Genomic DNA, 15,381 nt, shown 5'->3' on the forward strand with positions numbered 1-15,381 from the left:
TGGGTGCGGCTTATAATCAGGTGCGCTCTATAGTCCGGAAACTACGGTAAATCGAATTGTTATCCTTAGGCACAGCTAAGGATAATTTAGAAAAAAATATTTTTTTCTAAATATTCAATAGTACAAGTCTTTAATTATTGCAATAATTACAATACATTTTTTACTAATTGATAAAATAATTTCAGGACTAGCCTACTGCAGGAACTAACATAAATCTCACTTCAAACAAAATCGAAACTATTCTTTTTTTACTATTGAGTCACGTCAAATATGATTAGGATTTAGACAAAATCTAAATCCAGATCACCATATTTAAATTAGCTCTGTAATAAAAGATGATCAATATGTCACCTCAGGACCCGACAGCTGATTTTTCACGACTCAAAGGGGGCACCCGAACCCACGATTGGGAACCACCCTGTGTTCTTTTCAGTCTAAGCATGAACTGTGGTTTATTAAGTCAATAAACGCATAATAAATAAAATATCAACTTAGAATCCACGCGATAATTTATTTTTACAGCTCCAGATTTTGTGAAGAACACAGCATATTTTTATTTACATACATTTACTTCTGCAAGACAAGCAGAGATTTAAAAGATTCCAAGTGGTTGTTTACAAGCAATTTTTCGATTACATAACTTACCAGACAGAAGACAACATTACTATCTTTGTCTATAAAATCATCAAAATAATATTAAAACGTTGTAATCAATGTGTATACTCACGCGAAACAGTTTCGCGGCAACTTCCGCTCAAAATCCGCCTACGTCACTGCCGTCGTAAAGTGTCTTTTTACGACACAGCTCAACTGAAAACTGTAAGCAGCTTCCATTCACTTAAAAAAAAAAGGTGAAACAATTGGCGGTATTTAAAAAAGAAAAAAGGACAAGTCCACTCCACGCTTGCTAGCATACTGTAAGTGAGAGGGGGGGAAAAAGAAAAACTTGTTTTACGACAAGACGTGACATATTTTGAACGCCGTACGTGTGCAGCGTGAGGAACTGACGTACAGGCAGCTTGCTGTCCGCTGGATCCTCCTTCACTCCGCCACAAACAGTAGCTACTTCACCATCGGTAGGGAACAACGGCTGCATCACCGAGTTAAATCAAAGCGGGTAAGGCAACGTTAAAAGATACGTACCGCATCCCGCCACACACTTTACTTGTTAATGACCATATGTTTATGGTTTGAGTGCTGAAACCGGAGCTAGTTAGCCAGAAGCAGGGCTGGTGGGTGCTGTGTGACAGCTCAGGGCGCCGGTGTTTGGCCGTTAGCACGCCGCGGTGCCAGGTAAGGATCGTTAGCTTAGCCCCGACATCCACCAACGCCAAAATGGTGCGCGCTGTGTACGAAGAAAACACCTCGAAACAAAAATTGTACACGTGTCCGAAACGGGGATAAATTATATCTACATCCCCTCTGGAAAACCAAACAGCAGTTATGAAATAATATATTTTAGCAACTTTTAGGCCTGCATCGACTCCCACCTTAGTTGCTGCATCGCTGTTTGAGTCCGTTTCAGAAATATGGCCCTATTTAACCTTCTTAAATGTTTGGACAGATGCTACGTTCCCGAAATATTGTCACATTTTTATTTAAGGAATAAAAACCTCATACAAATCTGTGGTTCTTTCAACTTGTTCAGGGCAGAGAGACAATTTAATTTTCATGGGTTTTAATGGAGGTTGGTGGTGTTGCTGTTTTGGAACAGCCTTTTGTGTGGCAGTAATTCACTTAACTTAATTAGAAAGTTTGTTTTGTTAACAACTTGTTTTTGCACAAGTGAAGGTACCACCAAATACAAATAAACAGATAGAGATGGAGGCATTGGCCAGTAAAAATAACAAACAAAAATAATTTCCTGTATTAATTATTAAGTTTTGTGTGTTGTACTGTAATGGTGGTATTTGTTGTTTTGATTTAATATGTAAAATATTAGAGAATTAACTATTTCAGAGTTACAACCAGCTGATTTTTAGATCATCCACAGATAAACCACTTGCATGTTCTTTGTGACCAAAAACTAAGTGATGGGGGTGGAAACTACTTTCAGCCATCTGACTGGTAGTGTGCAGCAATAGTTCAGGGAGGAGTATTGCTGAACTATTCTTAGAAACTATAACCTTTTAGAATGAGAGATTTTGTTGAAATCAAATCATGAACAAAAAATTCTAGGTTTTTGTGAAAGCATGAAAAAAAACATTACTATTGCTTATCTGTTATTATTATTTTCAGGAAAAGTGCCTGAAAAACAACCTTTGGTTTCCCCCAGTGTCTTATAAGCCTGGTGGGCAACCAGGCTTTATTTCTGCCCCCCATCAGACTTAGCATTATGTATTTCAGTCTTTTTTGAATGTTTGCATATTTAAGACTTCATAGTTGGTGTTCAGATATTAATCTTCCAATAGCACATAATTGTCAAGTGTTATTTTCAAATTCCCTGTCAACTTCAAACATTTTTTAACTCAAAAACATGATGGGACCCAACCACCAAGCTTAGCAAGTTTTCTGTGGGGAAACCTTGTAACCACAGACATAGAGAAGCTTTGCTCACATTTTAATTTAGAAGTGAGCCAGAGTTTGTGGACTTAAAATAAAAGACACATTAGTACTTCATTATGGACTTCATCTTAATGTTGGCCAGTAAAAGGTGGCTTATAGTGAATCTTTATCCTCCTCATGGGCCATAAATCAGGAATCCCATAACCCAAATTTATACTTGCTTAAAAAGGAAGCTATAATTGCTATCAAGCAGATGCACCAACCCTGATAATTATTGCCTCATTGAGTTTGCAGAAATTGACAGAGACGGCTATAAGAGCTCAAGAGTTGCCACAAATGAGGCTAAGCGTCATGATGCGATCATTTTTATTGCACCACCAGCACTGTATATAACACTCACTGAAGATATTTTTCCACAAGTGGCATCAATATAAGCAATTATTTCACCCATGTTGAGTGCACTATTGAAATGTGCTAATTCATAGCTCAAATGGCCTCATGTGATTGTGTGCAATCTGTAGAACAGGCCCTTCTAAAGCTTGAAATAAATGGTAATAATCGCTTGCCCCGACAGCTTCGCCCTGCGGCTGCCCGATCAGTTGCCGCGGCGGCTCGGTTGACCACTCATTCCGCAGTTCAGAGCGAATTTACCGCCAATGACATTATCACATATTGAGGTTGAGGTTGCCGTGTAATAGCTTTCACCAAAGATGTGGCCCCTGATGACTAAATTATTCATCGCCTCCCTTGGAGGAAGGGGGGGAGATCTCCTGGCTCTAATATTTGGTTGTGTGAGGGGAGCTAGGCCCATTAAATAATTCATCCGCCTGTCCATAAATTGTTTGTCCAATTGCTGACCTTTTCACAGGATTAAGAAAGCCCAATAATAAATTCTTCCGAGACCTGGCATAACGAAAGGTACAATTACGAGGCAGGCTTGGATCGGATCGTTTGTCGCAGCCTGGATGTTGGTTGCTAAGTGACAGCAGGAACTTTTTCCGCCCACTGTGTTTTACCATTAAAGTCGGCGCGGCTGAAAGGGACGAAAACAATCACATCATGGCAGTCTAGACTTGGACCTGTTTGTCTTTGACAGCTTGTCAGTAAGTCGCCGACGAGAGCGCTTTGGGAAGTGGAGCTGCCGTCGTCGCAGCGGATATTAGCGCTTTCCGACACAATAATCAATCGCCTTTCTTTTAATTCTGCTATATTTAAATGTAGATTTAGAGGAAATGCGGGGGTGTTTCATTTCAGGTGTTGGCTGTCTGAGTGTGGAAAAGCAGGGTGCCAGCTTTAATGGGAAGGTAGCCCACAGAACAGCTCGGCCGCGCAGCAGCCAACGCCTCCCCATCGACTCTCCACCTGGTCGTGGCGCACCTAGCTGGCTCTCTCCCTCTCCTTGTCCTTTTTGCTTTCTAGTTCTCTCTTTTTCTCCGCCCGCCTCGCTCTCCTCCCACCCTGACGGTTTCTCCCCTCTTCTTCCTCTCAGTCTCCTTCAATCCATCCCATGTACCCGGCTGGCCTCTCCTCCACCTCCTTTCTCTACCTCCCACCCCCATCCTAAAGCAGAGTAGCTAATGAAGAGCCCCATTTAGCTAGCGAGTTTGGTTCAGTCGGCGCTCCGTATCGCCGGCCGTCCCTCGGCTACAGCGACTGGCTGCTGGCGCTCTGACATCACACGGGCCAGCTGTTGATTTGGCTCTGTCTCCAAGGCTGACTGGCTTGATGGGTTGTGGCAGGTAGACTTGTGCTCTTCCTCCCTCCCTCCTTTCCTCCCTGCTCTCTCTCTTTGTGACACCCACTCCTCCCCTTGTCGTCTCCCACTACATTCTCCTCTCCTCCGTCTTCCGCTCGCACTCAGTCGAGCAGGAGTGCAGGAGGCAGCAGGCGGTTGGGAGGCGACTCCAGCCTCCTCTCCAGCAGATTGCGCCTCCCGTATGATGGAAACTAAACGGTTGCACGGCAGACGGGATGGAGGGCAGAGCTGCCGGGCACGCAGGTATGACCTGCCAGCCTCAGATATTGACCTTGCATGCTTTACTTGACGCAAACATTTCTGTTTCATCCTTCTTCTCGCCAACTTCCAAGTTTTTGCAGAAAATTGATTTCAATCGGCTGTGTAAGTTGCTGGTTTGTGCAAAGAGTGAAGCGTTGGCGTTGTGGTGTTTTTGTTTTTCATTCAGTCTGGTGTGTTGAACTCTCTTGGCTAGTTTGCAAGCGGGTGCATCTGCTTTCCATTAGCAGGATAATTAACCAAGATCAGCAAATAAGAGGCTTCGCTCTGCATTGTTCCGCAGCCAAGCTCATCCTCCTGTCTCTCCTGGTTTTCCCATGTTTGTTCTGCAGGTGTTGTCTGCAAATTGACTTTTAATGACTCTCTCTTCTCGTCTCTGAAGAGCTCTGTGGGGTTAAAAACTGCTAGACTTGCATGTCAGGTTTTTCTTTTTTTTCTGTTTATTGTCTCTGCTCTAATTGCCCAGATTGATATTCCCTGGAAGCTCTGTTATGGGATAGATAATGGATTACCTACATGCTCTGCTGTGGATTTAATTTATTAGTGCTGCCTGCACCTCTGCTGCAAGATGCAACCTGAAGGCAGAGCAAGCAACGCAATTAGGGGCTCATTTGTGCCCGTTTCCCCCCCGTATTACGTGCAAGTTTCCCTTTGCCTGAGTCTCTCTGAAACTGAAGAGAGCGCAGTATGAAAGTGATATAATTTCCCCGGCTCTACCCTAATCGTTTCTCCCCAGTTGGTGCTTTTCCTTTGCGCCGCAATTAGCAGAAATGGTTGGAAAATGGGAGATTAGTTACTCAGTTAGGCAAAACGCTGAAATCAATTTTATTGCAGCGTCATGTCTGCGAACCAGCATTAGGAAGCTAATTAACTGTTTATTTGAGCCCTGATTTTATTCGTCTTGGTCCGCGTCATGCAATCTGCAACGTTATTCTGAATTTTTTTTTGTTTTTTTTGTGGTTTTTGATATTCATCTGGTGAAGCAGTCAGAGATCAGAACTGTGGTCGGTTTTCACTTGAGCTGTTGTGGTCGTTGAGCATTTGGTTAAATGCATCAAAACGAAGAAAATCTGTCTTTTTTGTTTATGAATAATACAGTAAACTTGTATTTTGAACTTTTTGAGTCAAATAGAAATCAGAAAACAGTTAGGGACTTAAATTGGTTTAATGTACTTCTTTATCAAAGGCTATTTTTCCTATTTATTTTATGCTTTAATTCAAAAAAGACCTGAGAATCAGCTGATCTGAGAAATTCTGAAATCGGTATCAGCGAGAGGAACTCCTGATTGGTGCATTTGTACTTGTAAAGGGGCAGTTAATGTAAAAATTAAAGGTTTTTCTTTGTTGGATTTCTGGTGGTTGAATGAAAAGTTTGTTTAAAAAGTCACTTGTTTGTTCTCATACCAATCTACTGAATCAATCTCTTCCTGTTGAGTTATTTTCCAGTGCTTCCCTCCCTTTTTTTCCCTTGTCTTTATCACGCCCGGCTGTTTTGCTCACAAAGGTTAAGGCTCACTCCTTTCTGCCCTCCTGTTCTTTCTTTTATCAACTCACCTTTTCGCTCTCCGCTGAGAATAGAACCAGGGCAGATAGAGGAAGGGTATCGAGGGTCCTCCAGCTCAAGCAGAGCTGGTTATCGCCTCCGATCCACGCATAGCTGAGCAGAAAAGAGCAGGGAGAAGCGGAGGTGTGGGAGGGAAAGGTCAGCTCTTAGAGGAGAGAGAGAGATGTGCAATGGGGAAGGAAAATAAGTAGTGGAGTGTGCAAGAGGCTCTTCAGCTCTTCAGAGTGATGGAAAAATTTCTCACTAGTTTGTTGTTGAACAGGAGAGCCCTGGTGTTTGATTAATTTAGCTCGGCTGATGGCTGCACTCACACCAATTTGCAAACCAAATTTGACCCTGATGCTGCGCGGCAGCCAGACCCACCGCTTCTTGGGCATGATTTCTCTCCTTTCACATCGCAATTAATCATTTCCAGATTGACCCCATCGTGCGTATTTGCATTTCAATGCGGTCACAAATGCGTGCCGCGTGTTTAACTGGATGGCAGAGTTTTTGACGCATCTCGGTGTACGCAAGGCTGCCGGCGTGACACAGAGCGGTGCCTCTTTAAGGGCGCTGCACTCTGCGGTGATTTTAATACCAATGAGCCACTCCCTGTCAGCCCCAGTACAATGCCAGACGGCGCTGTGGCAGGCATCGCGCCGCTGCTACAAGTTCACCACCGCGTGAGATTGTGAGGAGGCTTTTGCAGCGCGAGAGCTTGTTGGGAGCTGTTGATCTCCTGTCAAACGGGGGGAGATGCTTCCCTGCTTCCTTGTCTTGTGTGTCAAAACATTTTTTTTAACAAGCGAATTGGGGTGCATTATGAACCACACACACACACAAAGAGGCTCAGTGTGATGTCCTGCAACCATCCAGCTAAGCCTAGGCTGCAACGTCTGCTCAGAAAACCTGGAGCGCCCGCAGTCAGACTTGACCGCGCCGCTGTAGGAAGGACTTTCTCACTCTTGAGCGATGCAGGACGGCGCAGAAACACAGACAAAAAGATTCAACATATTTCCATTTCAGACACGGCTGACATCACTTCACATTGCAAGGCAAGAGTGCGTAGAGCTTCCCACTCAAGGTAGTTTTTAGGAAGTACTAGGTGCTTTCCAATAACGGAGCACCGATTAAGGGGGTGGGGCTCTTTATTCTGGAGTAGTTTTGGGAGGAGGGGGGTTTGCATAAAGATCAGGAACATGCAGAGATGGAGATCAGTCATGGAGACAGAGGCCAAGAAAGGAGAACATATGAGCTGGAGCAATTCAGTCATGTATTTGTTATTCAATAACGACGTCACACTTAAAGAAAAAAAACAATCAGAAAGCTTCTGCAGTTTATTAGACTACGATCTATTAAGATGTTTTGTAAACGGCGATAAAATAGATTTGATTTGTTTCAGACTTAATCTGATGTTTGTGATAGATCCACCTCTTTTAACCAGAAATAAGTAAAACTGAGCCAATATTAATCATTTTTTAACATATAACTATCGGGCCGATAAGTAAAACTGTGCAGATATTAGTGACCAATGTTTACTTCCACCTTGTTGCTGTTGGTGTTTTGGGTGGGAAGGTGGTGGGTCACATGTTTAAGTCATGTGATGGCGATGCAGCGCAGGATTATGGGAGTGTTTAGTTACAGCAGAAAAGCAATTCAGGTGGTGTAATTTTCATATCGGTGCATTCCTATTAAATCGCATTATTCCCATTGACACATTAAATGACGTCTCTTATGCTCGAATTATTATTTTTTTTTAATTAATATTGCTTCAGTGTTCATGTTAGTTTGTGTTTGGGTAGTGAATGTTGGTAGGTTATGTTTTTGATGCACTTAACCAATAGAAATAGAGGTGGAGAAGTGGGAGGGGTCACTGAGTGGCTGAGCCGATTCCGATCTCTGCTGATTGGTTGCCACCTTTCTAGTCATAATGTCAAACTTGTAATGCAAATGTTGAGCAGTGTTAATAAATTACATATTTGACAATTGACTAAAGATGGAAACTGCACAAGTTTCTTGTTCATGAATTGCACCTAATTAAATTCTTGTTGTTTCGTTTGCAAACGTTTAAGTCAGTGCTGATGTTTCTTAATTTAATAATAAAAATCAAGTAAAGTGTAGAGATGTATTCAATAGATTGATTGCTGGAATTAATGTAGTAAACCCTCTGTTTTCTTTTTGAATCTTAATTTCCTTCCTATCACAGAACCTGGAGGATTGTTTTTCCTTTCGTCTTTTATTCCCGACAACAAATCCGTATCCAGAAAAAGCTGATTGGTGCATCTCCACTCATTCTGTTGGTCCCAGATGTCTGCCTCCCTCTGCCAGCGCATTGTTGGACATAAAAAGGAAAAGATATTGTCTGCTGGACAAAATGAAATTTATGTGCCACCCACTGGCAGTAATGTTATCTTTACCCATTGCTTTCTGAATGTCTGCATGCTTGGTTTTTCCAAGGTTGGCAGGGGGTGCCTTCTCCTGTTGCCTCGGCAGCGCTCCCCAATCTCTGTGCTCATCCATTATTTATGGTGCAGCGGCACGCACAGGCCCAGAAATAAACACTCGCCACCACTTTTCCCTTTTCCTCCCGCCTCCGACACGCGAACCCTCCAGGGCTGCTGACACCCTGACCGCTGTCAGTCCGCCTGAACTCGGTGACAGCGCTGTGGCTGACCTCTGACTCCACCACTCCGACACTAACTCCTCCCTTCCCTCCCTCGTCGTTCTCGGTTGCAGGTCGGCAGGGGTCATGAGGGTGTCGGAGGCCCCGCTCGCTGTGCAGAGCAGCTGAAGCAGACATGGGCAAAGACGTCTTGGAGGGCATCGGAAGGCTTGGCAACAGCTGCATCCACCACTGGCTACACAACAAGTAGGTGTGCACCTTATTTCACTCATACAAGACTAGTCAGTTAGGATGACCTCACTGAGATTAGTTTACTTTTAGAAGAAGAAGAAAGCTTGTCTTCATACCGACTCAAATGTCTATAAAAGTTATTTTTGAGGGCAATGCCAACACAGATACTACCATATTCTCAATAATTTCAGGAACTGTCCAGAACTGACGTCTATGAGTCTGTAAAATGGTTGCAAAGACATTTTTATGGATTATCCATAATATTTTACTACAACATTCCCAGAAGTGACTGACCGAGCAAAATCACACAAAAGGCCACAAAAGAACTTTAATCAACATCTAAAACACTTCAGGCCTCGTTTGCCTCATTTAAGGCCAATAATCAAGATTCACCAATAGAAAAGTTGTTTTCTTTTAAGAAAACACGTTGGCAGTAGTGTGTTACTCTGGAGCTGCTTCAGAACCTGAACAAATTCCTCTAATTTTCCTAAAACCACAAACATCGTCCTTCAACCAGTTTGTGATCGGACCGCTTGCGTTAAACCAGTGTTCTGAGATGAAATATGCATATTGGTGTCATCATCCCTGCGTGAGTGACGGCATTTAATTATTGAGACACTGTTCACATTGATAATAAGAAAAGGCTGACTTCTCCTCTGCATCAGCAGTTTAGACCATTCTTGTAAACTCCAGCAATGCATCATTTTTACGTAATATGGCAGAAATGGAAGGCTAATGGGGTTCTGGCACACTGCATTATGTGAAGTCACCCAAATCAGTAAAAGCACTCAATTTTATGACATTAATAACAGCCGACAACAAATTACGAAAGTGATGCTACTTTCTTTTATGCGTCTTCTCTCTGTTTAGTGTGACTAAAAGAATTGCTAAATGGAAAAATGTGACTTTTGTCTTAAGTATGAGAAACAAGCAGCCTTCTGTTTTTTTCAGCTGGCAGTGCTTCTTTATCACCTTGTTGTTGTCCTACTGCTACCTGCAGAAATTCACAGCTCTATCAGAAACTACCAATCAGAGCCAGGAGGTGGGTCTTAGCGCTGTCAATCACACTCTAGTGCACTCAGGCTAGTTAGCATGGCCACCAGTGAAGATGGATTACTTTTCCTGTAGCAATAAGTTGTTTGTGAGGTTGATTGGGAGCCCTAAGATCCTTCTCCTGTTTCTGATTAGTTGTTTTTGTCACTGTCAGGAAATTGTGATAGTTTGAGCAGATATCTTAAAAAAAAAAAACATGTTACACACAGCACCTTTGAATCGTGATCTGAAACCTTATGAAATTGTTGCAACCCTTCACCGCTTGTCTGCACACAGAGAAGTGTCTAAAATATTTGTTTTAGGACAAACATTGCGTGCCCAGAGGAGGTTTAAAAGTAAAATATCACCAATAGAACAGACAGCATAACTGTCTGTTCTATTGCAAAGTAGAACAGACAGTTATGCAATTCTTGAGTGCTCTCTCTGCTTTCTAAAGGACAAATAAAAAATGGTAGGGGTTGACTATATAAAGTGTTCTAAGGTGAGTATGACAAATCAAACTACTTCAGATCAAGCACATCATGTACTCTGACATACTCGATTGGCTCAAATCTAAGAATGATCCACACAGGCAGCGTGTTCATCATCCATAATGCATCATTACAGAGTTGCAGGAGCCCATAAATTTGTATACTTTCATGTTTAAAAGAAATCATGGCGAAGTCTCCTTTCAGGCTTCACTCATGAGAGATCGGCTCGCCGCTCGCTAAATTCCTTAATGCAACGCCGCGGACCAGATAATGATCCGTATTACTTATGCAGTCAGAACATCAGGGATTCTAAACAGGCCCGCGCTGCAATTACCGCAGCCGGGAGAGACGAGACGGCAAAAAGCGAATACATCAAAGACCTGAAGCCAAATTTAGTGTAATGCTCTTCTCCCCTGATAAAACGCGTTCGGAGGAATGAAGTATTCGGCAAGGGACAAAATGGCAATCCATCATGAGCTCTGCTCTCGAAAATATCTGTCCGGTGTTGCAAATTTCCAACTCCAGAGACTTCACTCATCAAAGTGTCAATGGCAGACTCTAAATATTCAGCGACGCCCGCCAGAGTATTAAGCTGTTTTTTTTTTGTTTGTTTGTTTTTTTCTGTTTCTTTCTTCGGAATATAAAAATAATGTAAAGCAGCAAGCCGGCGCTGCTTCTGTCAAAACCTCTGACAGGTCATTGAATTTCAACATCTGACTCCAGAGCACCACAGCAAATTTCAGCTAACCTCTTAGCCTCTGGTGGCGCCGGGTTAGCATTGCGTGCGCGTTGGCAGAGGAGCTCCAGAGAGCCGTCGGAAGAAGTAAATTACACTGACATAGAGGAATTGGATATCGCGTCTGTGAAGGCGGGCAGTCCCACTCGCTAGCTCAGCTCTTTTGGGGGAGAAGAGATAAAACAATCAAGCCCTATCCAGCCTCTTTGCTGCTCCGCCATCAGATAGGAAAATGACTCTGATCAGTAACACCCAAATGGGTTAAGGGTCCTTCTGATTGGTTGAAGGCCGGATGACACATGCACTCAGCAGGATCACGTATGCATCAAAGCGCAACGTAAACGCTTTCATGTGTGAATTGGGTTGTAATGTGCAAAGTGACTCTGAAGAGCACCATTTCTAATTAACCTATTAATCATAGCTCTCATGTACCAGATGTCTGCCCTCCCCTTTTGTGCATCTGTGTGTATGTTCTCCCCTGCATGGGGCCGCACTAAAAGAGCAGATCAGCAGGATGAGCTCACACCAGGACTTCAACAAAAGGGAAGGTCGTGGCGTTGCACGGAGACGTCAAATAAGAGTCCTAGAACGGCACAAGGTGGAGTCTGTTGGCTAATCGGCAGCCGTGTTGTTCTTTTTGGAAATCCTGCTGAGTTTAAAGCTCGATGTTTAACATGTCGTCTTCTATTGGCGAAATATCAGAGCAGCTGACTGTTTATAATCTGTACTATTTGGATTGCAAAATAAGAATACAAGTTTGAAATTCTTTAAGTAGTTCCTCATTTTTATGACAGACAATATTAGTAGAACATTTAGAAGATATGATGAGCTATTTGCATAAAAATAAAACAAAAATATAGAATTATAATTTTTCTTGTTGCTGTTGTGGCAGGAATGGGAGCATTAGAAGCTTTAATTTAGCAATTTAATATTTTCCTTTTATTTGTTTTAATGCTACTGGCATTATCAAGAACATTTATTTTTACATATATAATTTTTTTAGGGAATTAATTAACTCATTCTTTATTTTAACAAGAAAATGTTTTTTTTTTTGTTTGGTTTGGTACATTCAATGATGCAAAAATACAAAAATGTTTAAATATAATTCCAGTTTAAGTGCTTTTTCCACAAAATAATACACATGTGTTAAAGCAGTACCAGGCTAGTGTCCTGAAATATGTTGGTCTATATATTTATTCAACCAGGCTGCAGTCGGTTACCTCAAACCTGCTAGATGTTGCTTTTGAACAGCGTTAACAAGACTGTGAGGTGGCGCTCCCTATATTTTCCATAGACAATTTCAATCACTTAGATTTTTATATATATATTTTTTTTTCTTATCAAAATTTTGGAAACTGTATGTACTTAGAGCCATTTTTGCTTTGTAAAAATCAAGTATACCTTCACAAAAAAAAAAAAAAACTTTTCAAAAGAGCTGATTTCCAAACGCCTTGCTAAAACACAGCAGCATCCAAATCAATTTTCTCACACAGGGAAACTGTCCGCCTGCGGCGTGTCGTCCGGTCATGTCCATTGTCTGAAGCTGAACAGCTGCAAAGCCGTGAGCCTGTGAAGAATAAGTAGTGACTGATGACCACAAACTGTGTTGGTGACATCAGCGGCCTCCCTCTTTGTTCTTCCCTCTGCAGCGGCGACCTTGTTGTTAGAAACTTTCTTGCTTGTCAAAAGCAGGCGTCGCTAATTTAGTCTGGATTCCATTGAGGGAGAAAACCTGAATGGAATCGCCAGTAACACTTTTGTTAATCCAGCAATGAAAACTCAAGCTGGAGGTCAAATCAAAAGCCTCTTGTGTGGCAGAGATGTGTTAAATAGAGTGATTACTCTGGCAGAACTGCAGCTCTGTTTTTGTTAAGATGTTACTCGAACAGCAGAGTAAACACCCATAAGGACATGTGAATAAACATGTGTACCGATGGAGAGCAGATGTTTCCACTGTTGGGCTGATTTCATATGAATAATTTAATTTATTACTTCATAGACTGCTGCTATGGCATCAAATTAATTGACACATTTTCTTTCTGCAGAGCCTAATGCTGAGGGGAAACTCGCACCAGTTCGGTTTTTACCAGCTGTACGGAAGTGTGAATTTCTGATTTTTATTTTAATTAACTGTAACAAATTGACAGTTCAAAAAAGAAAAACTTTGGCTGCAGGTTTGTTGGCAAAAATAAAATGAATGAAATAACAAAACGATCCGTATTCATGCATGAGATGTTTCATACGTTTATCTTGATTTCACGAAACTCGAAACAAAACATGTTAAAGTGTGATAAGTGAATAAAATGGGAGCAAGCAGTTTGGATACATTTTATGATAAAAGATTAAAAGTTTCTTTTCTCAGTATTTTCCATGTTGATGAAGAAAAATAGTGCTGTTTTTTTGTTCATTATTTAAACAAGCATTTAGTATTTTCATAAATGTTTTTGTAATTGAGATTGCTATAAGCAAAATTAATTGTAATGCTCACTGTAAACAATAAAAGAAAAGTTGGTTCAGAAAAAGATGAGAGCTGCACCGGTCAGGTGGCCAATAATCAAAATATTTTCCATCTGGTGAAGTTTTAATGTTGAAATAATTTGTTTGGATTAGGAATCATTCATCTGTTGGATTTGTTGTTGCTTTTAATTGTAGAAATTAAAGACAGAAGTCTGAATGTGTTGTACTCTTCTGAACCAACTAAAACTGGAATCGGCTGGTCAGTCCACCTGATCGGTGCATCTCTGTTAGAGTTCACTGCATTTTAAAATCATTTTTGTTCATCATATTGAAGGTTGGCAAACTCTAGCATATACTGTTCTGTGCTAACAACAATTAGCTGAAACAAATATTACTGTTTCAAGGGGAAACTACCTTTAACAGCGTCTTGTTTCCGTCTCTTAGGTTCCCAGGATTCGCCAGCATCTCCCAGTAAGACTCTGCGATGAGAATGTCCGATATCGCGGATGCTGAAACGATGAAGGTTCCCGAGGATGCCGCGTCGCCTGCCAGAGACAACGCCGCCAAGCCCGAGGTCCACGACCAGAGTCATGGCAGCAAGGAAGAACATGGCGGCAACAATAAGAAGGACATTCAGGTAATGAGCTACGCCGGAGCTGAGCGAGGCGGCGGGAAAGCACCGGTGGCCGGCGCCTTCATACATGACATGATTGAGCACTAGTGTGAAAGCAGGTGTCACTTTGAGAAAGTCTCCCAGCAGCCGGGGACACATGACAGCCTCAGCAAACATTTTGACTCCTTCTCTGCGCTCATTTCCATGAAAACTCAGGAGCTGTCAACGTCAAAACCCTCCACATCCCCCCTCACTGCCTGGGGGGATCTGCTGTCACCTGCGGCATTCAAGCTTTTCCCCGGCGAAGGGAGTAGGGGAAAAAAAAAAATAATTTCAGAAAATTGTAATCTTTGACAATCTGAGATAATAACAAGGGCCTCGACTTTGCCTTTCTTAACTGCTAAGGTCAGTCTGTGACATTCAATGACGTAGACCTGCTGCGAATCAATTGTGAAAGATCAGGACACTAAAGGAATGATCTATTGGGGATTCAGGACAGCTGAGATCACTTTCAGTAAAACTGCTAATTAATTAGGTGTATGTCACTGGAACACTGTGCACTGGGACTTGATGAAATTTGTACTTGTTAATTTGATTTCCCAAATTAAAACCGGAGCCAACTGAATTAGACAACTAAATCCCCTCCCCGACACAAAAACACCCTGTAAAACAATGTGAAATCCCTTTTAAGTGTTTTCAAAGAGCCAAAATCCACTAAAGGCCAAAACAATCGTCTCTCTGGCTACAGCCTAAAAATAGGATTCAGGCCAATCTGGCCTTGTGGTTGGAGACGGCAGGGAGAGCGAGAGAGAGTCAGGCAGGCAGATAATCGGGAGCTCAAATCCTGGCTTATCTACCAACTTCCTGCTTCTTTGTAACCCTGAGGAACAGAATGACACCAGCATGTGGGGGAGCAGCAGGAGAGAGCGGAGGGGAAGGCAGATGGGCGGAGAGGTTGTGAGGAGGGAGGGGGATTACAGGAGGAAGTTGAAAAGGCGCTGGTAGTATTATGGGAAAACAAAGCTAGGATGCTAAAGTGGGGGAAATTGTTCATTTTCCAGTTAATATGATTAAGTACAGGAAAATGTCACAGAGGTGGCAGGATTTACTGGTCATTTTCTAGTAAGGAAGTC

At 42.2% G+C, this 15,381-nt stretch overlaps 2 protein-coding genes across 15 annotated transcripts in view; one reads left to right on the forward strand and one right to left on the reverse strand.

The window, feature by feature from the left end:
• zranb3 (zinc finger, RAN-binding domain containing 3) overlaps positions 1 to 7,007 on the reverse strand; it is a 91,935-nt gene extending 84,928 nt beyond the window's left edge. For 2 of the 3 annotated variants that reach the window (XM_055059606.1, XM_055059608.1), the window contains exon 1: positions 728 to 794. The gene's annotated coding sequence lies outside the window, so the exon portion shown is untranslated. Of the gene's footprint in view, positions 1 to 727; positions 795 to 6,073 lie in introns of those variants that run through there. The other variant, XM_055059607.1, reaches the window with a different exon arrangement.
• LOC129379050 (R3H domain-containing protein 1-like) overlaps positions 896 to 15,381 on the forward strand; it is a 40,103-nt gene continuing 25,617 nt past the window's right edge. For 2 of the 12 annotated variants that reach the window (XM_055059609.1, XM_055059612.1), the window contains exons 1-3: positions 3,850 to 4,504; positions 8,802 to 8,934; positions 14,080 to 14,272. In XM_055059609.1, coding sequence (XP_054915584.1) covers positions 14,120 to 14,272 — 153 coding nt within the window. In that variant the 5' untranslated portion in view covers positions 3,850 to 4,504; positions 8,802 to 8,934; positions 14,080 to 14,119. Of the gene's footprint in view, positions 1,118 to 3,837; positions 4,505 to 8,801; positions 8,939 to 14,079; positions 14,273 to 15,381 lie in introns of those variants that run through there. The other 10 variants (XM_055059613.1, XM_055059615.1, XM_055059610.1 and 7 more) reach the window with 9 other exon arrangements.

This window comes from Poeciliopsis prolifica, unplaced genomic scaffold, assembly GCF_027474105.1.
Source record: "Poeciliopsis prolifica strain line A6 unplaced genomic scaffold, Auburn_PproV2 SCAFFOLD055, whole genome shotgun sequence".
NCBI classification, from domain to species: domain Eukaryota; kingdom Metazoa; phylum Chordata; class Actinopteri; order Cyprinodontiformes; family Poeciliidae; genus Poeciliopsis; species Poeciliopsis prolifica.